Below are 23,553 nucleotides of genomic sequence, written 5' to 3'. Positions count from 1 at the left end.
TTATGGATAAGAATTCAGGAAATTACTATTTAAAGTAATTTCCTCCAAATATTATCTACCTTTTAGATAATATTAATTAACAACCTTTTAGTGTTAATTTCATGTAACGATACACCCCGTTACACAAAATGCATGGAAGAGCAGATGATCTTTCATGTAAAATTAATGATCTACTGTCTCGTGAGAGTCGTGTAAAAGGAATAGTTTTAATTACAAATGGAATTATTTATAGCCAATCAAACTACCTCAAACTTCGTGGGGAGAGTTCACGAAAAAGTTGGGCAGGTCTAGACATTTCCAAAATTAATACCTTACCCTGATTGCCCTAATATAGACCCTACCACCACCAGGTGGCTGACAAGCATAAATTAATCCGATAAATTACGTATAGAAGTAAATAGGAAGAAATACTCCTAGGTGTGTACCACACCACCCTTATAGAGATTAACGATTCCCACTAATAAAGTGACCGAGCTATCAAATTAAAATTTCTCGCTAGTCGAGCTACGATTTAAAATTTGGAGAAAAAATAGTCGGGATATATGGCCTTGTTACAGCACGAGCTCGTGGTTGATGGCGATATTATGCAAGCGCTGGACATGTGCCGGCGCCTTTTGCGTACCGAGAATAGCTATCAGCGCATTGAGACGGCACATTTGGTGTTAGAGCGGCTTCGTAGCAATAGCACCAATGACTCGGTTGACGACGTGAATGCGCTGCTACGGCTGCTGAGCATCTATGTTGCGCCCACGCGGGAGTTGACAGAGGAAATGTTATCGCTGCTGATATTCTGCGATCACCGTGTGCTGCTTATCCACCACTTGCCAAAGGTGAGGGAGGCTTTCTGTTATCATAGGTTGCGCCACTTATCGACTCATTCGGAGCTATAACAATGTCTTTTGAAGTTGACGTATCAATCAAAAGAGTGCGTACAGCTCGTGGTACAGAGTTATATGGAGCTGCTTGCTACGGATCGATCGCTGTTGGTGCCTGTACTGGGATCGCTGTCCGAAATGCCACTTGACATTAGCGAGAAGAACACGGTGGTTGAAGCGACCGAAGCACTGTTAGATGCAGTGGTTGAAGAGGACATTCCATCGGTCGTGCAAAATTTGCTGTCAATTGTTACCAAAAAATCGGCGCCAAAGGCACTTGCACGACTTCGAATGGAGTGTAATCGTATTCAATCAGGGACCTTGTCACTAACGATGGAGGTCATTGGACGTTATGCCACTACTGGTTCAGTAGTTTTGGCTGCACTACTTCGTTTGATTCGACTTGTGGATCCCTTAACGCGATTTGATGTTGTATTCTTGACATTCGTGATGGGAAAAGTTGCCGAAAATGAGGTAGATTCTTTATATTTATAGAATTATAAAACACGCGCACTCATTCTTATGCTCTTTGTAGCTGGCTGTACGGTCAACAACGTTGATTGCACAGAGCGGCCGATTAAATGGCCGAATAATGCGGGAAGTAGTGACATTACTTGTGCGACCAGAGTGGGCATCCTTTCTCCCATCTTTGGTCCGTTTTTGTAGCTGTCTTCTTGCAGTAAGCTTTCGTGAGCGCACCCAAGCAGCACTGGCATCAAATCTCATCGCTAGCTCTGTGGATTCCCTCATCGCTCTCATTGAGTTTGGGACAAGTGTGCAAGCAGAGGTACGACAAAACGCATTTCGAAAAAAACTATATTCTTATGTGAGTGTATGCCTTTATCGCTGCAGGCTTTGATCCTTCTATTGACAATTGTAAGTCAACCAAAAAAACTGCTTTTGCTTAGTAAGGCAAAGGCTGGGCAGCTTACACGCAGTGTATTGTGTTGGAGTGTTGCCGAAGTAATTGCAGTACGTTTTCTAGAACTTGCTAAAAGAAATGTGAGTGCACTGGCGTCTTCATCGCACTTGTTTCTTGATCATTTGCATGGGATCGCTTCCACTTCAAATGAGTCGGAAATTGACGAAAAATATCCGTCTTACATACTTGAACTCCTTTGCTCAACCATGGCACTACTGACGAAAAACGAACGCGGTATTTATTCTCTGCTTATGATAACTATTCAAAAACAGCTTGTTTCTCGAGTGGGGGTCTTTCATAATCCTTATGCTCAGCAAGCGTGTCGACAACGGTCACGGCATACTCGTGCTAGTGCAGTTGAGATAAAACAGCTCATGGCTGTCTTCTTAACAGGACATTTGCTAAAGCACCAAGCTGTGGTGGAATGTCGAGATCGAAATTCGTTAGCGGATTGGATGTTGCGTCTTGTGACCTCTACGAATCAAGACGAGACTCTTCTTCACGTGCTGCGCTTTGTGCGAGACGAATTAAATCGGACGCGGGAAGTATCAGCCTCACAATCAGAGCGAACGGTTCTAGCCTCGGCTATATTTAAAGTATTTCAGAAGAAAGGTTTGTGCTGGACACCTCGCGATCAAATGAATAAGCGATTGATGAAAGACTCTGATTGCATCATTGCATTTGACAACATGTATACCACCACAAATGCTGATGAAGAAGAATTCACGAATCCCCTGGTTGTGGATGCCACTGAATTTGTACAGAAGATGCAGTTTGGTACTCCTTTACCTTCATTCAATATTAATGATGCTCAAGAACTCGAAACAATAAAAAGGCTGACGGAGGAAGAATACCTGATGAAAATTTGTCTCCTTCAGGAATTGTTTTACTGTTACTTAGAGTTTGCGCTTCCAGCTGAAAAGCCTAGAATTGTGGATGCTGCGTTTGCCTTACCATCAATTTATAAAGCAGGGCTTAATGCCCAAACCTCAGAATCAGTCGAGCCATTTGTGTTGAATAATGTTATTTGGAATCTTGTGTGTGGGCTTGACATAGCAGTGACGTCTACAAACTTCATTGCGGAGCAATGCAATGCAACAATTGCCAGCTTGAAGCCGAAACATGACTCCGTGTTGCAGCTTTCACGCATGGCAGCGCGATTACATGTATGCTTAGAACAACGCGAAATCTTGGAGCTGACACTAGCGGCCCAAAAACGAAATCTCCAAAAGCATTTGAATATGCTTGACGATACATCGAGTTCTCGGCATTCTCCAACACGGAAAAACGAGCTGGAGTGGTTGCTGCTGGAAGTTACGATCGTGGAGCAATTACTTAAAGGACAGCTATGTCGAGTACAAGGAGAACTTCCAAGGGCTTCATTGTTTGGGCTAGATTTCCATGTGATGTGCATGTACTTTGGAAGACAATACAAGGAAATCTTTAACCCACCCGTGCCAGAAGCTTACGAGCTGGAGTTACTTCACGTATTCAATCGGCATTTACAGTCTGATGGTGTCGCTCCTTTAGGATCAAATGATTGCAATATTTCGTCGGAGACAATTGGTAAAAATTTAAGATTTCTTACCTCAAGAAGAGAAGGGCGCCGAACTTTAAAGTGGTTATGCTACCGTTCTATGGAACTATGCCACGCAATAAGCAGCGAAGAGTTTGATGAATCAGAAAGCGATAAGAACGACGATTTTAAGATCGCTTCTGGTGAAAGAGCTAGCAAAATTTTGATGGCGTACAGACTGTCATGCATTTACGATTCATATATTGTCATTTTGGAAGCGTGTCGGATTGCTACGGCAGCAGGCGATTCGACATGGTCGCACACAATAATGGAGCTTCTTGCGAAGGGTTCCAACGATGACACTATCTATTGCGAAAATCCTCAAGGGTGGAACGAGATATTCTTTCGATTTTTGGCTCGACAGTGTCTTGAGTTGACGGTATGACTTGTCGATACATGCGGTAAAGAGCATGCTTGTGCTAATTCTTTTTGTGTGTGTGTACACTAGGATCCAACGCTTGCTTGTCGGGTTATTGATGTTATAATATCGCTCGTAGTGAATACGAGAAAAAGCCCACTGATCAGTCAGCTTTGTTTGGCTCTGTTGCACCAGATATTCCCGTCACATCCTACTCCAAGCAAATATGAGAGCGACACAAGGAACTATTATAACGATATCCCCTCGAGGCCGCTACCGAATGCTGTCGTGCTACCGAGCAATGGCCGAATGAGTGCGCTGGCGAAGCATCGGTGCAGCTTATTAAAGTACCGCCATATCGCATACCTAGTCGTTGGATCCTGGGCGTACTCGACCACTGCGTCCACAGGGTCAACCCTGCTTACGCACTATGTAAATGAAATACGTAATCTTATTGACGCTGCCGTTCCACAGCAAAATTCGGAAGGGCACAAAATGTGCCTTGCCAGTGTCGCTCCAAGTGATGAGGAATCCGATAAAGATGACATGGAAGATAAGCGTAATGAGAATGAGCTTGCTGTGATTGCAAATGGGGAACATATTGTATTGAAAAGTCTGACAAACGAGTCGATGCCATATTTTCTCGAGGCTGTACTCTTGTGTGCGCTTGCTTCTCTACACCGAGCAGTACCAAAAAAAACTAACGCTCCAGGCCTCACTAATTCAAATCCGTTTCTGGATTCCTGTCGCGCAATGCACGTAGTTCAAAATGCTGTTAATGTTTTTGCGCATGCTGAGATTTGCGGATTTAATTTGCCGTTAAGGACGAACGTAGTGGTACTGAGAAAAGCAACCTTTGCGACGCGAACTGCTCAGTCAATTATCATCAAGTGTATTGCTTGGCGCGTGGAGCAAAGTGTGACGGATAAATTTGGCGCCTTGACACATTTGAGTATTCTGTTTGGTGCTGCTAACGCAATGAAAGCAACAATGGAAACGTTGTTATCGGTGTTTCAGGAACGTGTCTTATTAAAAATGCAGCTTAATGTGAACAGTCGCCGAAAAAGAGGGTGGGCCAATCCATTGTTAGCAAAGACGTACGGGAAAAAATTTATTACACGCCAATGCATTTCAAAAGCCGAAGCAAAGCTATTGCCATTCCTCTCTCACGCCGTTCAAGAGCTCCATGACTTCTTACAAAATCAAAGGTACAATAGATAATTTATAGCAACTAATTGTTGCATTCAATGTTTGATCTTCTTTTCTTCTGTATTATCATTGACAGCACGGTGAATAATATCAATTTAAAAGTGGCGAAGGCCGATTGGAAATGTGCAGCAAGTGTGTGGAGCGAGTATAAGCATCATGAGGTTATGCTTAGCGATGTTAAGCTTGTTGCCGCATGTCGATCACTTCAGGAGGAAGAGCTAACAACTACGCTATTAAAAGATTGGCGTACTGCTTTGCCTTTTGACACCGATGATATTGCAAGTGATCTTGACGATGATGAAGAGGTCGATGAACTCAATGAAGAATCGCTGTCTGAAGACGAGGACGATGGTTTTGCTGTCAAGTCGTATGCTTCATCGATCCGCGAGAAGAGCGCTGCAGGGCTAGAGTTAAATGAATCGGAACAACGTGTGATAAAACTTCACGACAATGAGGATCTTGGGTTTCCAACTATTGTCGTCAATTACAAAAAGCAAAAGACGACACGTAGCTGCTGTATTTTTCCAGCAAATTCTACTTCTCTGACCTAAGCGACTCTATCCGAGCTTTGACAATTTTTGTTTTTGACGCGAGCGAAAGATATCGTGAGCCGGTCGCTTGCTAATTACTCCAGAGGCGCCATCCTCGTCACCAGGATTGCTATTCTTTTCAGCCTCAGCAGCTTGCTGCTGAAGCTGCTGTTGATGCTGAAGAGCTAGCTGCTGCTGCATCTGTTGCTGCTGCTGTTGTGCCATCTGCTCGACGTGCGAACGAGGAGGGAAATCAACAAGCAGCATGGCGCGAAAGATGTGCTCCACATCAGCAATTGGTCCATTCCAAGGCAAACTTAAAGGCAGCATCCGCGCAAATTCCTTCAAAAAGTCGGGGAGTGGAGGGCCAGGAGTTTGTCTGCTTTTTTTACGCACGTGTTCAGAACCCACAACATAGATAGCCTAATAAACTGAACAATGCACCTTTCCGAGTTCCCACCAAATCCGCCTAAGAGACCTGCACCGCCAATCACTTCTCTGTCTTCTCCACTGTCAGCAATATCAGCTCTAGACGACTCATCACGAAACGAGGTCCGATACATGTCAAGAAATGTCTGATCACAAGTCGTCGGTGGTCGCAAGTCTAAAAAAGAATAGCGTTGAATGATACTAAGCAATCCTTTCATTTCCACAAAAGGTTCATCTGGGAACGCCATCGCTCGCCGAGCTTCTACTTTGGCTACTGTCGCGAGATCACCACCACTGGCCACCATCGTGTGTTCGAACTCAACATATCGATCCCAAATTGATCGTGAAACCTCAGAAGGCATGACAGATAACACCTTTTCAAACAAAGATCGCATATCTGTATAAAATAGAAAACTTCGTCACCTTCCAAGTCGAAAACATTCTTATTATTTAACCACTTACTATTATCATCATTCAAATGGCCAAGAAAGTCGAGATAGCACAATACATATGCTGGTTCCTGAATACATTTCTTCAGACCTAATTCAAAAATTTTAAATGCAATATCCTTTCCAGCTTCCGAGTTGTCGCTGTAGAACTCTAGTAGTGCTGCAAAAGATTACTCACATTCGTATTAAATGGTGTCGAAAAATTGACAAGAAAAAGTGACAGATAGGCCTTTGCCTACCTGAAGCAGCAAAGACGTGGTAAGTGCACGCTCCTTCCCGCTCATCTTTGCGTGCCCTCTTGAAAATTGCACGAGCTTCAGCGAGACCCTTTGCGCCGTAGGCACGACGAGCAAAGCGTTGGTACGTAACATAAGCAAGAGCCGACCCGCGATCTGTAATAAGCCTTTCGTATATGGCTTTCGCAGCCGGTATGTCTCCGCGCAATTCGCAATGGTCGGCATATGCAAAGCGGAGATAGCTCGAGTCAGGAATCACCTCAATTGCACGTTCAAATACGCTACTTGCTGCATCAGGATCGTTTGCCTGATTTTCGTACGAGGTATACTGATACCATGCCTCAGGAAAATGCCTTTTGACGCTTAAAAAGAGCTCAAGCGTATAGCGCATGCGTGACTTAAGTCGCAATGCGTCTAATCTTTCCGGATTGCTCATCTCAAACGCAATGATTTTTTGCCAATTGGCCATATCCATTAAATCAGCTCTTGACGTTGTTGCGGGTACTGCCAAAATGTTCGTATTAACCGCATCATAGAAGCTTTTGCGGTCTCGTAGCACTGCTCGTGCCGCGTCAAACTTTGGTCGAAAGACTTTGAAAAAATTGAGTGCCAACACTTCATTGTTTGGGATTGCTCTTTCAAATTTTTCATACTCACGCCAAATCGTTTCCATACCTACAAGTGGCACCATTACCATTCGATGGTAGAGCTTTCTTACGTTTAGGAAGGCCTGCAAATCTTGTTCCTCCAGTAAAAAACCCAAATACATTTGCCAGATGGAAGCCGCGTGAATAGAGCCGCCGACTCTTTCAAGAGCTAGTTCAAATGCATCGACCATAAGCTGCTTAGCTGCCGCAATAGCTGACGCATCCTTAGAGTCCACGGCTACGTCCACCTTAACGACCTTAGTAAAGTCCAGATAAAAGCGCCAGAGGTCCACATGAGGACACCGCAGCTGCATAAGCGACTTCTTTATGATATCTTGTACACGATCGTACTGTTTCTCTCGCAGTTCATGCTCGGCGTAGAGCTTCCACCATCTTCCAGAAGTGGGAAATTGCTTTAAAAAAGTCTCGTAGTGCTCGCGCGCTTCGGCAATTGGCAGCAACTGCACTTCATTTAATAAAGCGATCCAGGCATCAGTATTCCACTGATCAGTCTCAATAGCAGCGAGACAGCGCTTAAATTTTGGCGAACGCTGGCGTTGTAATTGGCTCAGGTCAGCATCTTCCTCTTCCTCGTCGGCATCTTCGTCCATCCACGCCTTCTACATAGCAGCAGTTCAAATGTGAAAAATAGTGCCAAATGTTAGCAATCAGATGCCGCTGTACAGGGGGGGTGGATGCCACTTGTGGCGCCGCAATGGGCTCGTCTTCCTCAGAGCTGTCCGACGCCATGAGACTTTGTTTTGACCCGACAATTAAATAAAATAATTAACAAGATTCAACATATAGTGACGAGCGGGAATCTCACAATTTTAGGCTGAATTGACTACTCGGTCATTATCATATCAATTAATAATTGCCATTATTTGCGAAGCAGAAACGACTTCAAAAACAGATGCCTGGATGACAATGCCATACTGGCTAACATGATAGTGTAATTTGAGAATTTTCTTGAACACCAAACAGAGGTTATTCAAATTGGAGAGATCAATGAAAGTCGACTTGAATGAAATTTTTTTGGCTAAAAGTTTTGTAAAATTTGTCTGCTGGATAAGCGTCGCTTTCTGATTCCAAAAATCGATTGGGTACAATGCAAATGCGATGTACGTTATGCAATCATATAAAAACTAGACAAAAGTTTTGCTCTAGACGACTGTTTGCAATCGTCATGCCAGACAGCGGTTGGGGGGGGATATTTAGCGGCTATATTTGCGAGCTTTTGAAGGACAAATGTTGCTTTTTTAAAAGACTGCATCGATAATGAAGACGATTGCTTTATGCTGCCATATGGACCACCAGCAGCTGACTAGAATTTTAGCGGTATACTCGACGTAATTTTACCGCGTCAGAAAAAGATCATTCTTATTTTCATATATACTTTTATCCCTTTCTCAAAACCCTAATTAACGACAACGACACTTTGCATTTTTAAGGCAATCAACGCCAGACAGAAAAATTGTCACAAAAAAACGTTTCCTACTGTTTTTGATATTTTTGCAATTCATGTCAAAATTGTTGACACAAATTCTGTGTATCGCCCATACCGGAATGCATGTTGCTGCTAAAGGTGCCGCCATCGATAGATACTGGGCCTATAATTTAGACGTCTGGAAACTTCGAGGCTCATTGCGATCAGTTGCTATATTAAATGTGGCATATGAAGGCAACAAACACATAGCTCAAGCAGTCCAATATATTCGCTTTTAAGATTTGCTTTTACATTCCAAATGGCGGTCTTCGAAAATAGTTTGGGGAATAGGACATTGACTTTAGAAAGTTTCGTGAACGACACAGTAATTCCGGAAATGTCCATATTGATTGTAAAGCTTGAATCAAAAACGCGGCCCTCTGTTCGAATATTTCAAAGCCCGATTTGAAGCCAGAAAACAAGCTACTATTTATAGATAAGGAATGCCTTTTCAAGAAATTCACTTCGGTATTCCCGAACTCAGCATGTATATTTTGCCTCACAGTCAGAGATTCGGATTTAAGCGCTTCTTTCCCTTAAAGTTCAACTACGAATGTGAAACTAGCGCACATTATGATCGGAAAGCGCATGTTTGGATTGTAATTGTGCAACTTTCACGAAGACTACTTCGAAGCCTCGAGAGATAAATGAAATGACTGTTGAACTGAGAATTAGTGTTTCATTGAAGTTGGGATCTAATGATAACAATATAAGTCGTATGTTTCTGAGCAAAGAACAAAACGGCCTTTACAAAAGCGATAAATGCGGCAGCTATTGATAAGAAGTATAAACTGCAAACAAAATGTATTGTAGATCGCGGGCACCATTGCATTCGCTAGGTCTACTTGAATCCAGAAATTAATCGAAGACTCGGGCGACATGCGACAAGTGGGTCAATTTCAGCAACGAATGACGCAACAGCTTTTAAGAGGTTTGAAAAAACTGCTACTTTTTATTGTGGTCAATAATTTTTACATTTCCCTGAGATTCATCAAAATTTCCTGTGCTATTTCCAGTCTTTCACCATTAACTCTGTGACTTTGTCGCGAATCTGACAAATAAACATTATGACAAAAAATTATAGACATTCTATTTGTAAATCCGAAGAAAAGTTTGAAGAAGGCAAGGACAATCAATGCTAAAACCAATGTCTACTTACGTGATGACAGCATAACTTGAAGGAGAATCGCTATTTTAAGCAGCAAAGGTCCATTAAGTAGCTTCAACTCTCTGGCCTTGAAACGCACGTCCGTGATAGTACCACTTTTTGCTTGACAGCGACCTAAGTTATGACAACATAAGACACTAACATTAACAATATAGTAGCCATCAGCGCGAACAAAGACTTACCAAGCAAGTAGATCTTCTTTGCTAAGGAAATCAAATATACGATAGAGCGATGTTTGGTCTAAACATCGCCAACTGAGAGCTGTAAAAGCACAGATAACACTCATTTGTTAATCGCTCACCTCTTATTATGTTTCCCATAACTTTCGCACCTCGCAATTCCCAGCAAAGTTCTTCAATTTGATCCTCCACTACCAGCCTTTTTTCGTTAATCAACTCGCGTTCCTCTTCATGCTGCTTTAATTGCAACTGCAGCTCTTTAATTTGATAATGAAGAAAGTTGATCGTTTGATTTTCCGTCTGCAACTGAGTCTCCAGTCCATCGTACACTGCCTCAGTCTGTTCGAGCTTTCTCTCGCGCTCAAGACGCGCCTGGGACGCCAGCTGCGTTTTTTCGGCTTCCGACAAGGACAAAGCCTCTTGCTTAAGTTCCACATGGTACGCAAGCTGTTTTGTATTAAGCCACGAAAACGAATTGTCCCATAATAAAAGCGCCATCCCCGGTCCTGTAAGGCTAAGCTGACCTTCAACTAGCTGCTTCTGGCTTTCGTATCGCTGCGAGCTCAATAGTTCAATCAGACTCCCGTCAGCGCAAATCATTTGCACCCCGAAATTTACATCATAGTTCCTTGTTGAGAATGTGTAATGCAGCTCTCCTTTTTCCGCATCCAGCTTAATAGGAAGCTGAAAGCCGCCTGAAGCTGCGATCGGTACTTGCGAGCTTTTCCACTGGAGCTCATCGACAATAAGAGGCTTGTGCTTAGGGCTTTCAGTGCTGGACACGTGCACATTGCTGCTTATTTTATTAGTAAAAGGCCTGTCAAGGTCTTCAAGCAGCTTAGACCACACCGGACGCGAGTTTAATCGATTAATACGCTGAATTCTTTGTTCATGTTGCTCGAGCTTCGCGTGCACGCGCTCAACGCGTCGCTCCTTGGCGCGTCGCGTCATTGTGAAATTTTTAGAAATCGCATCATAAGTGAGTTTCAAATATTTGCACTCGTGCAGAATTTGTGCTATATTGAGATTGGTATTGTCGCATTTTTCTTGTAAATCTCAAGGCCTTAATCGAGTCGCTGAGTTTTTTATAAAAATTGCGCAAACAAACATTAAAAAGAAGCTGATTTGAAAGATTTCGGTTGGCTTTTGGTTGAGCCATTTTAAAAAGTTACAGCCACAAGCAAATCCAGATGACCTCTCACATGTTTTGAGGTGAGGCCAGCCAAGGTGTTTGGTAAGCTATCGGAGCTAGTCAAAAGTGTAGTGAAAAGAGAATTAATGTTAGCTAGGTCGTTAGTTCGACGATGCTACCTCTAAGCCCATGCGAATCGATGCTACGATTTCAATAACCACAACAATGAGTCAACCTCATCTCCACACACATATCCGGAGTGTCGTCTCTGTTACATAGTGCATAGAGTACCGAGCTACTCTATATCACCAACAATCCCCTTCGACTAGAAGTCTCTAATCTTGGTATTATCCAACAGTGAATTGAATTTCTTCGTCGAAATCGGTGTGCGACTTCGTTTCAGTACTCTTGAGCTCGATGATTTTGTCCTTCACTTGGTCGCGCACAAAATAATATTTAAGATCGATATGCTTGGCTCTCCTCTGGTAGCCGTCATTCTTTGCGATGGCAATTGCCCTCTGGTTGTCCTTGTGTATCGGTATTGCATAGTTGATCTGCACTTGCATCTCGTTCTGCAAGCTTGTTAGTTCATAGCACTTCATGTACACATAAAGAATGATAGACATATTTTGCTTCCGCTGTACGCTCTGCTGCATCTTCGAATTAAAGATCACTGGTGCACCGTTGCTCATGACGAAGACTTCTCATGTCAATCTGCGGTTGTGCTTGCCGCTAGCCCAGTCCGCGTCCGTGTACGCGCTCGGCTGTAATATGTTCAAATTATCCTCATAGGAAATTCCTTTGTCCTTCGTCATCTTTAGATACCGCAAGACTCGTTTGGCTGCATTCCAGTGCTCTTCCTATGAAAATTTTAGATGCCGGCTCATCTGGCATACTGCATATGCAATATTTGGTATCATATCTGTTGCCACGTACAACAATGAACCCACCAACGACCGATATGGTCGATTCTTCATTCTTAAGTCAATTTTGTCCATATTGATCATAGTTTGCCTCAAGTATTTCTTACTGCTTTGAGTCGACTTGGTTAAACTTCTCGATCATTCTTGATATTCATGTCCTTGGCTGATTTTCAGTCTTCGCTCATCTCCCAGGTACTTGACTTCAATTAAGAGAATTATTGAACACCTCCCAAAATCTTAATCTTGAAATAACTTTAAAATTGAGTTGCCACTTCATTTATTGGGCCAATTATGTAATATTGCACACTTCGGTTGGTAAACCGTTGTTGTGGTACATTTACTGTATGGCTAAATACCCTTTTGCTCTAATTAAAATAGTTAATTACTAAAATTTAATTTATTATTGGTAACACGTGTGGCAGCCGCCAGAATTAAATCTGGCAGCCAAAATCTGTTTTTATTTTGTTAAAGTAAGGTTTCAAATTTAAATAATTGAATAAAGTTTGGTTCCCCCTTTTGATCTTACAGCATCTAGTGCCTTCCTGAGGCTTGCGCATTAATCTACGAGAGAAAGTAACCTTTTTAAGGTATATACTCTCGGGCACAAGTTGCCACTTGGTTCTACATATGCCTGAATCTCTTGAACATGGATTCGTTACGCTCTACGTGCTTGTACAACTCACTGTGTTGTTGAACCTTTTATTTCTATAGAAATAAGCGACTCTCTGAGTCTAAAAGTCTTTCTCTGACTTAAAAAGCAAGGAGCTCCGTTACACTGCGAAACATCACAAATGCTAGCTGACATCATGACGAAGGGATTACCAGGACCACGCCATAAGGAGTTAACTGATGGGCTTGGTATTCATGATTGTTCGCGTTGAGGGGGAGTATTGAGGGTTATGGTAAGGTAAAGTACACAACCCAAACCGGTTCAATCCGAACCGCTGACTCATTTTTCCGACGACGATTCTCTGACGGTGATTGTCCGACGGCCCCTGGTAGCACTCGTAGTCAATCTACGCCTGAGGCTTTACAAGACAAAGCCTCTGCTGAAATGGACACTTTCCCGAACTTTCAGGGGCGAAACGCGCAGCGTTTGAGAAGCTCAAAATCTTGTTTGGGCTAGAACACATTGAGTCATCATAATCTAGGGACCAGAGGTTCTGATGCAAGGCTTGAAGCCTTTATGCAAATATAATTCGTTCCTTATCGGACAGGTCCAGAACCACTTAGCGGCGTTTTTTGCCGACCCGGTCCATTTCTGTACCTGATCCAGAGCCTTAGGCTCGCCCCCTTGTTGTCAAAGTTAAAACATTTGAGGTGCAGGCGGCCACGTCTTAATGCGGCAACGCTGTACTCAAGTACACACCTTAGCACAGCAATGAAGCTATTTGACCGTCTTCTCTCACGTGCAGTGAGGATTTTGGTGGGCGCCTAAGCGACCTAACTCAACGAACTAAGTGCCATAGTTCAAGTGACGTCACAGGAGCGGTAATCCGGCTCCACGTGCGCACTTGAGAACTAGAAAGTAGTTTTTAAACTTATCTATATTTAATAGTATTAAAATATAAATTTCTATCTTAACCAATCGTAAGATGCCAGCTCTGCAGATAGACACTAAAATGTATTGCGAGCGTATCTTTCTGAAAACCTCGCGTAACGGGTAACGCTAGCCGTCATCCCCGCTAATGTGAATGCCCTCAGAGACATTACATACACAAGGGTGGGTTCACAATGTGAACCACATCCAAGTAGTAGGTACAATAACATCACTTAAGTAATTGACCATCCCCATAAGTACACAAAGTGTACTTAACGGGGATTGTGTAACATAGGGCAACTTAAGCCCGTTAAACCGTTCCCCCCTTTAAGAACGAATTTACATTTTGCAAATTAGTCAAAAAGAACCGAGGGAATAGCGAGCTGCTTTACGCGTCGCTTAGTTATCTCATTCTTTCTTGCTACCAGTGTATCACTCGGTGCAGAAGATCACCTTAGAGAGGGCAAAGCTGAGGGTACGTCTGCAAAGACACCCGCTCAACCACGCGCGCGAAGCGCACGCGCCGCGTAAACACGCTGCCGTTGCTCAGCGCCACAGTTACAGCGCTGGCAGCTACTGCTGCTGTCGCGTTGACTGGGCTGAATGATCCATCCCACTTTCACAGTGAGAATGTCGATCCGTCGCTCATTATCGATTACAATGAGTCGACACCGCTGCTATCACCTCATAGTAGTAATGAAGACATCGAGATAATGAGAAAGGATGGTGGCGCTTGAATGTGGGCGGTAATAATACTAGCCAGGTATGTCAGCCCGTATCGGGTACTACATCACCAAGGCAATGCGTACACGATCGAGCTGCCTCGAAGTATGCGTACGCATCCTTCTATGTTCGAACCATTAAGAATAATTGTCAGAGCATAATACTTTTGTGATTTACCCAACGGAGAAGCAGCGGCAACTTAATGGGCAGCGCTCTCATTAACGGTCGCTGCGCTACCCAGCGCAGACGACGAGACAGCATTAGAAAACTTTGTTGTCTCCATGTTGGGAGCAATTAGTGAAGTTCGGATGGGCAAAAAAAGGATTGCGTAAGCTGTTCACGTAAGACGGTGTATGCATTGTAGAAGTATGCACTATATTATTGATGGCAGATTCTACCACCGGCAAGAACTCGCTCCAACTCGTAAAAGAGTGGACGTATCCGCGAAGTATTTCCTAAAGGATACGGTTTGCACGCTCCGTCAGACTCTGTTTCAGGATGATTAGTAGTTGACATCCCCAACTATTTTCCAAGTGCTTTAATTTTTGTTTGCCAGATTCCGCCGTGAATCTAGGGTCTCGATCTAAGACCAGCCTGCGGTGTAGCCCATGGAGTTAAAAAATATCGTGTCAACACAGACACGAGCACAGCCTTTAGCTGTGATCGACTACGGGACTGCAGTAAGATGTACCATTTTGCTGAAACGATCAATAAAACCAAGAATACCATTATTATTCTTGTGATCGTCGTCGGGAAATTCGAAGACGAAGTCTATAGATACGAACAGCCAACACTCTACCAGAATAGCAGAGGTTGTAACGGAGCACGGGATGAAGGACAAGATCTCATCCGTTGACAAACTTCAGAAGCACGTATGTACTTGCGGACGACCTCATACTGGCGTGGCCAGCAGAAGTCGCGACTTACCGCGAGATAAGTCTTTTCACGTCCACGATGACCACTTATTGGTGTATCGTGGCACTGATAAATGATGCGTAAACGCAAATCATTCTGGGTGGTGATTACGAACACGAGATGTGTCGCCATCAATGGCTGTGTAATACAGTAACCTATTGCGTATTGTCTACCGATCAGTTGAGAATCTATACGATTTCAACAATCCTTTTAAGAATCGTTGGGATTGTTTCTAAGGTAATACACCACCCCTTTAAGAGCCTTATCTTGTTGGTAAGCTCTTTTAACGTCGTCGAGTAATGTTGACGACGGGACACTTATTGTTACAACAGCGGTCTTATGCTCACTGTTCGCTTGCGCAGTCGGCTCAAAATCGGGCTGGCCCGAAAGGACATCAGCAACAACGTTAAGTCGTCCTGGTTTATACTCCACGGAAAGTTATACTCCTCGATGGAAGACAACCATCACGCCATTCTTTGCGAGAAATATGGACTGCTTACGGCCGTGCGTAAAGACGCATGGTCCATATGTACAATTAACGGTTTATCTAATCGATGGCGTCACAGATCACATGAAATGGTCGGTCTTGGTCCGCAATCGCCAGGATTGGCAATTGCATCAAGCTTTGCTTAATATCCGCAAAGGAACGCTACCAGTCAGCGTTTCATGACCACTTTAATTTTTTTTCCAACAAAAAAGAAAGACGTACTGTCATTTCGGCATAATTGCGTGAGTACTTGTGCAGATACGCCGCTAAGCCGAGGAACCTTTGAAGTCCCTTTACATCGACTGGCACAGGCCAATCGGTAATTGATTTGATATTTCGGATTTCGGGTCTACACCGTGTTTCGCCCCCAAGATGTGGCATTTCGCTTGCAGCGAATATACACTTCCTGAGATTTGCATACTTGTGCTTACGCATTGGTGTAAGAATTTCGGACGTGGGTACGATGTACTTCAACCTCCGACTTTTCGTTCATGGCTCTGCTATGAAGAAGACATCATCAAAATGACTTAATGCGAAATCCCGCACCGGTCTCAACAGATTCGTTACACATCATTTAAATGTCGCAGGGGCATTACTAAGTCCTAGTGGCATAATCAAGTCCATATGGCATAACAAGCCACTCTTATAGCATTCCGCTTGTTGTTGCTGTGAACGTTATATACTGTTCACACATAAGGATCTGATAGAATCCATTTATCAGATCCATTGACGAGAAGATAGTACCCTATAACATACATTCAATGATTATGTCGTTTCGTGCTATCGGCGTTTGACCCGGTACGGTTGCAGCATTCAGTTTATTGAACGCATGCACTATCCGCCACCGTCTTGTTGCATTACGCACACGAAGGTCAAAGAGCTACGTGAATCGGCAAAGAATTTGTCGATCGCTAATAGCTTCATGACACAGTGTTTTTCGAACATGGAGTTAGGTCTATTTCGTGTCGAGCGCCTTTTACGTTAGACAACTCGCACGGCACTGATTCATGGAAGGCATCCTTAAATTCTATTAATCCTTATATTGAGGGTAAGTCATTAAAGACGCACAGGTTGGGACGTAAGACGTTCAATCCGAGTCTTCTCATCGAGGATACTTTCGTCCATCGATGAGCTACTGATAATTTGTTCGTTCTCAGGATATACTATTTTTCATCGAATATCAGCCACGTAGTTGTCATCTGTGACAAGTGTGCAGATCTGCTTGACTTTGCCACTACGCACATCACGCAAGAATTGTTTAGATTCAAGCGTTGGCAATTGAGTTATCTCCGAAGTTGATTTCGGAGGCGCTATCAGATCAACTTTATAAGCGCCTTCACTTGGTTCATTGTTTACTAAGACATTTATTGTCTCAGTTTCCTTTTTAGGACTTATTTTCAAATGTACTTGGGAACCTTTGACCTCAGCATTCCGGGAACTTATTCCCACATATTCTTTGAGAGTTATTCCCTCAAGTTTTTTGGAGGAGTATTCTCCCCAACTGCCTCTAGCTGTGGCTGCGCTACCACAGCGAGATTCTCTACGATCGACTCTCCAGTTGATCTAGGTTTTTCGCACTATCTCTTATAGACGGGCGTTTTAAACTTTCTTGGATTTGCTTTCCGTTCAAGTATCTTTGTTTCGTACCACTCAGCTTATTCGAGTGGTCGAACTGCCCATGAGTCGGCACGTCCGGCAAGTTGGCCATGCCAAATTTCACTTTCGTCGCATCATCACTGATACGGCGAGCTTCTATGGCGTCGTCTAATTCGACGAACCGTCTTATAGAGACAGCCTTAAGCTTAAATATTTCGATCTTTAAGCTTTCGGGTCGATGCGGAAGCGTCGGCCTATTAGTAGCCTTTACATTCTGATGTCTCAGTAGTTCTAATTGTTGAGTACTCTGATCTCTCAACACCCTCGCGTGTTGAGAGCTTTGCTGGTGAAGCAAGGCTACTTTCTCTCGGGCCGCGTCGATTTCATGCTGTATAAACTTGGCTATGGCTGCATGCTGTTCATCTCTGCTCAGAGTGTACAGCATGGCTCAAACGGCTGGCCCGCCTACGACCGAACTCAATCGTTCGATCACTCTCCATTCAAGGTCACTCAAATGAGTGAATCATTCACGCGTTGCGTAATAGCCTTCTTGAGGGGCTGGGAAGCTCCCTTCTTCTTCGTCCAACATGCCCATGTTGAGTGGAACGTGCGTAGGTCGTTGAACGGATTACAAACTTGTACAAGGTGTAATGGGGCACCTTTCACTAGTACAAATGATAACTACTAGTTAACGTAAATCTAATTACAGTGTAGGTGAGGTGTTTGAAAGTTTACGTACACAAAGGTACCGCGAAGGCTTTTATGAAGCTAAGAAAAATTGGCTTAAAGGTCTAGACTAATGGTTTTGAATAGAGAAAAAGTAAAGCTGTATCTGTGTATTTAGTTTTCTACGTAACGATCTTGTTCCTACTACTGACATTTTTGATAATAACTAACCAAGTATGGCGCCTCCTTGCGCACCGCACAATCGTGTCTTTAAACGATTGCTGGGGTTGATTTAGACTTAAGTTAACCAAGCCATAGAGCTAATGTCTTATTGCATCATTATTACCAAATTTGGTAATATTGGAACTAATTAAGTCAAAATTAATAAAGATAATTATTTTGTACGTCTTCATTTATATCCTCTCACAGAAAATAATGTTTTTTATTCTTCTTATAGAAAATAATACTCATGAAACGGGATACCCCGCTACTGATAGGCGATACCTTTAAGAGTGCTTCCCACCAACTTAATTATAAGTAACGAAAAGCATTAAAATTAATGCAGCATTTAATTAACCTCTATCCTTACATGATCCGACAAATTGTGTTAATATTAGTCGCGAAGATGACCTACAGCCTAACCTCAAGTATTATCTGACAAGGCAGTGCCACTGCCGACTTTTTTCTATAAAGCAATTTTATAGATAATAAAGCCAAGGAAATGATAAATGACTACTATTAATTAATTTTAAAAGCGTTAGGATCTAGTAATGGCTGGTAATGAGAAAAGCGTTAAGAAAGTTTGGCTAAGAATAATACGAAAACAATGAGCAGACGTGCTTCTTTGATTCTAAGACTTCTCGTTCAATTTGATTTTTTTTTAAATTCTTTAGTTTATATGTAGCGGAGCTACCTCGCTCTTAAAGTCAGAGGAAAACCTTTAGACTCAATGAGTCTCTTAATTATATAGAACTAATGGATTCGACAACTCAGGAGTCGTACAAGCTATTTAAGCTTAATGAATCCTATTTCAAGGGATTCAGGGGTTCGTAGAACCAAGTGGCAGCTAGTGCCCAGGAGAATATTCCTTAGAAAGGCTTCTATCTCTTACAGATCAATGCACAAGCCTTAGAAAGGCACTTAACGCTTTAAGATCATAAGAGGAAATGCACTTTATTTGTTTATTTTTTTAAACCTGACCCTAGCTAATTTTAAAATAAATTTCGGCCACCAGATTTATATCTGGCGAGCATATTTGCTACCCATGATAAATGGGATTAAGTAAACAGCTATTTTAGAATATGATAAAAGAGTATATTACCCATAACGTAAATGAACCACAACAACGGTTCTTTAATCGATGTGTTCCCCAATACACCTCCATCAGCCTGCTGACACCGAGAGAGAATGATGGGGTGTACAATGTACAGTGCATTGAACTTAGTCGATAGTCAACATTCGCTTCATTTCATTTTTAAAAAATGGAACGTAAACAGCTAACCGTTTGGTTGTGTTTTTCTTTCGTTTGTCCCATGACAATCAAGCTTGAGTCACAGACTCTTAGCACCTTCCTCGACGACGAGGTAATGGAGGACTTCGGACGTCACACTCCATTAGAGAATGAGGAGCAAAAGCGTCACTTTTATACGCCTTCTTCTCCGGATGAACGTCGGCGGGCTCCGAATCTGGTTCCAGATCGTGGTTCCGCTGATCTCTTAACTTTATCGAGCAGGACACAGGACCCTGAGTCCAACATCATTACGAATCCGCTCGATGAAGAGCAAGAGCGGGCAATCTTCATAGAGGGACAAGCTCGTCGTCGAGCTGCCGAGATAGCTCAAGCTAAAGCTCATTGTGAATATAGAGTCACTCCGCTTAGTGCGGAAGAGCGCCTTAAAGAGATTGGAGTCACAGTTTGGCCAACTGGACCTCTGGTGACCCGGCGAAGACGCCGGAGGAGATCGCTGCTCGCGACGCTCTTCATGAGCGATACCTTACACAAAAGGTAATGGCGCGAGGTCAGTATCTGACGCGTTTACGCGATCAAGCCCGTGGGGCTTCGGTGACCTCAATGAGGGAAATTCCGATCGTTTTGTTTCCAAACGAAACAAGAAGTGAAAACGAAGTCTCATATGAGAACTGGATTCATCGGGCCCGCCGCCTCCGCAATAGTTGGAATATCAGAGTCTGCGAATGTGCCTATGGTTCGTTTGGAACGGAACTTCGCATCGATTTCGCCAAGCTTAACGCCAAACGCCAGTTGCGTTCGGCATTTATGCCACAAAACGAAGAAAGGTCTAGCCAATATTTCAGTGCTCCGGTTGACCGTACAACCATGCATCGAAGCCGCACTGAGGCTAAAGATCCACCTAAGTCTACGTCTAGTGGTGGGAAGCGTCGTTTGACGTTAGTTGACCCTGAGCTTGGCCCTCAGAAACGTCAACGGCGTGCGGGTAATCTTGCCGAATAGGTACCTCGAACTACCAAGAGTATTCAGAAGAGGGGTACCCTAGCCACTTCACCGGATACTGGCATTGATCCTTACGACGACGTCGCTTTAAAAATTCTCCACGTGAAACTGAAGGCTCTCTCGTGCATCAAGCAGCGCGGGGGGAGGCCGAAATTTGACGGAAGCATTGGATTCTTTAAAGCACGAGGTACAACTTCTTCGTAAGGGCCTTGCTCGGACTGAGAGATCTTTTGAGGCGGGTCAGAACTATATTTCGATGCTGGAAAGTCAGTAACCTCGTTTAGAGGCCAGCTGGACATCCCGGTGAGGATGCAGCAATCAGCCGCACGACCGCCTGTCTTGGCGCAAGCGCCTTTAAGTACACGTGGGAAGGGTCCCAATATGGCTTAAGCATACCAACGTAGAGCAGTGGGTGTGTATGCAGCTTGCTAGAAAGGTCCCAATGGCAAGATCGGAAGTGTCACAGACGACACTGAAAGGCCAATTTGGATTTAGCAGTGCCAGAATCGCGGCATGGAAACGACTATCTTTAACTGCTTGACAAGCATTATGTTCTGTGCTAGTCCAGCACCATTCTGTATACTTTTTACGTAGATTAAATAATGGTCTAGCCATATCGGTGTAATTTTCGCTAAATTAATAACTAATTGGCGAGACCCAACCACTTACGCAAATCCTTTTGGTTTTTAGGAGCCGGCCCATCTACTATGGCTTTTACCTTAGCGGGGTCCGCTCTATGGCCTCGCTTTCCAATGAAATACCCTGAGAAAGGAATTTCTTCTGCGCCAAAAGCGGATTTAGATGCATTGGCATACAATTTATTTGTGGGCATACACTCGAGCACTGCTCGCAAATGGTCTAAATGGGTATCCATATCCGAGCCACCCTGCTCCACACGACTATGGACAAAAATGTCATCAAAATAAGTCTGTGCATAACCTCGATGATGGCGGAACAGTTGCGTCACAAGACGCTTTAATGTTGCCGGGGCGTTAAAAAGCCCTTGTGACATAACCAACCACTCAAATAGCATACCGCGTGGGTATCGCTAGCTCGCCTGATCAGTTGATAGTAACTATCGACTAAGGCTGAAATAGTACAAGAGAGCAAATCTCTTCATTCGACACCGACATTTCGGGTCAAAAGACAAATGGTAAATGGCGCATGGTTCATGCTCATAATAAGCTGTATGCTGCCACTACACCAGCACAAACCCCCATTCCTAGAAAGGATGTTCTTCAGAACAATATGGTGGGATGTACAACGTACAGTGCCTAGCACGGAAGAAAATCGTCAATGACGTTACATTGTTCCCTTGGTAAAGGCCACTGTCGTGTGACACAGTATTTACTTCCCATAACCAAGTCAATTTACGCCTGTCTTCCCATCCGGAGGTAAAACAGATGATGGATTGGTACATACCACATCTTGAAATTCCTTAATCAAGGAATAAATTGGATCAGTAGGATCTTTAAGGATCGATGACCCACTCCACGCACTAAATGCAGTAGTGCCCTGCTACAAACAGATGCTGATAGGCGTGAACGTGTCATTGCGTTTAAGTCTCGACAGCTTAAAGCTGCGGAAAAAACTACCCAGTTCATGACAAAGAGTTACTTGCTGTGAAGAAGAGTTACTTGCTATGAAGTATGCTATCGTCAAATTCAGAGTTCATCTGCTCGGCTCTAAGCCGTTTGTGATATTTACAGATCACGCGTCATTACGCACTGCGACTGAGTCGCCCCATCTCCCACAGAGAATGGCCCGATGGCTATCATTTTTCGCCGGATACAACTTCGAGGTGAAGTATAAGCCTGGCAAGCAGAATACTTTGGCCGATGCGTTATCACGTAGGCCGGATCATTTGCTCTCTCATTTAACGACTATAATGTCGCCTATTATTGAATTAAATCTCTACGGCTTACGCCAAGGATGAACAGTGTGTAGCTCTGCTTCAAGCTTTAAAGAGCACTGACTCGGGTTTTAAATTATCGGCACGATTGCGTGCAACGTTACATCGATTTTCTATCGATAACGACCTGTTGCTTTATTGCACGGACGCTGTGGATGCTCCGCGCGTCGTTGTTCCTCATGATGAGAATATAAAGTACCGAATCCTCTATCAGGCACACGATACTGTCCTTGATGGTCATCTCGGTAGAGTAAAGACCTACGGCTCTATAAGCCAGATTTATTGGTAGTCCAAACTTAATAAATGGGTCAGCACCTACGTTCGCACATGCGAAACTTTCTAATGGGTTAAACCCTCGGCACATGCTGCTGCACCACTGGCAAGTCTACCCGTACCCATAGGGTGTTGGGAGTCCATTAGTATGGATTGTTTTTCGGTCTATCGAAAGATTCGGCCTGTTAGTCTGGCATAGTGATCTTTCTTGACCGATTGAGAAGATGGCTCACTTAGCGATAACATTGATGGTGAAGGTACAGCAAGGCTGTTCATCGATCGCGTATTTCGACAACACGATTTGCCAGTGGCAATTGTCTCTGATCGGAATTCCTGTTTCACAGGTAAATTCTACAAACCAATTTTCCGAGTGCTTGGCCCCAGATTAAACATGTTCACAGCGGCCCATCCGCATACCGATGGTAAAACTGGACGTGTCAATCGCGTCATTGAAGACTTTTTACGTAGTGTGTGCGCTCAGACACAAAAGCGCTGGAGCTCAATGCTCCCAGTGATGGAATTTGCGTTAGAAAATGCTGTATATGCCTCTACAGGCTATACTCCGTTCTATGACAACGGTTTCACTAATCCATGCGTTCCTTTAACTATAAACTGCGTGGCTCAGGTCTTGGTGGGGGAGAATTGACCCATAGGCTTGCTGATATCGGCCCTTTACCGTTCGGAAACAAGTAAGCGAGTTTCTCGCGACGCGATTAGTGTTTTAAGACATTTAAGGGACACAATGGTTCATAGCCAAGACAAACAAAAAGAGCAAGCAGATGCCAAAGGCAGAAGCTGTATTAATTTTTATGTGGTCGGAGATCGAACGCTAAAAATCTACCAACTGACTTG

At 43.6% G+C, this 23,553-nt stretch overlaps 3 protein-coding genes across 3 annotated transcripts; 1 reads left to right on the top strand and 2 right to left on the bottom strand.

The window, feature by feature from the left end:
- Positions 1–542: 542 nt before the first annotated feature.
- Positions 543–5,491, top strand: CCR75_006669 (uncharacterized protein; the record flags this gene model as incomplete). Its single annotated transcript, XM_067964737.1, has 6 exons — positions 543–830; positions 906–1,349; positions 1,411–1,662; positions 1,728–3,752; positions 3,822–4,939; positions 5,017–5,491. 6 exons carry the CDS (start codon positions 543–545, stop codon positions 5,489–5,491), a joined length of 4,602 nt encoding a protein of 1,533 aa, XP_067822886.1.
- Positions 5,492–5,497: 6 nt separating this feature from the next.
- On the bottom strand, positions 5,498–7,981 carry CCR75_006670 (uncharacterized protein; the record flags this gene model as incomplete). The annotated part of the gene is made up of 5 exons (XM_067964738.1): positions 5,498–5,849; positions 5,915–6,296; positions 6,362–6,508; positions 6,588–7,851; positions 7,916–7,981. The coding sequence occupies 5 exons, from the start codon at positions 7,979–7,981 to the stop codon at positions 5,498–5,500; spliced, it is 2,211 nt and encodes a 736-aa protein (XP_067822400.1).
- A 1,263-nt stretch (positions 7,982–9,244) lies between these two features.
- Positions 9,245–11,015, bottom strand: CCR75_006671 (uncharacterized protein; the record flags this gene model as incomplete). Its single annotated transcript, XM_067964739.1, has 4 exons — positions 9,245–9,768; positions 9,877–10,022; positions 10,068–10,146; positions 10,217–11,015. 4 exons carry the CDS (start codon positions 11,013–11,015, stop codon positions 9,689–9,691), a joined length of 1,104 nt encoding a protein of 367 aa, XP_067822401.1. The 3' UTR covers positions 9,245–9,688.
- Between the last annotated feature and the right edge of the window lie 12,538 nt (positions 11,016–23,553).

The sequence above is a fragment of the Bremia lactucae genome, linkage group LG1 (assembly GCF_004359215.1).
Source record: "Bremia lactucae strain SF5 linkage group LG1, whole genome shotgun sequence".
Classification (NCBI taxonomy): domain Eukaryota; phylum Oomycota; class Peronosporomycetes; order Peronosporales; family Peronosporaceae; genus Bremia; species Bremia lactucae.
Note: the sequence above shows the minus strand (reverse complement) of the source record. Positions and strands in the feature narration are given on the sequence as shown.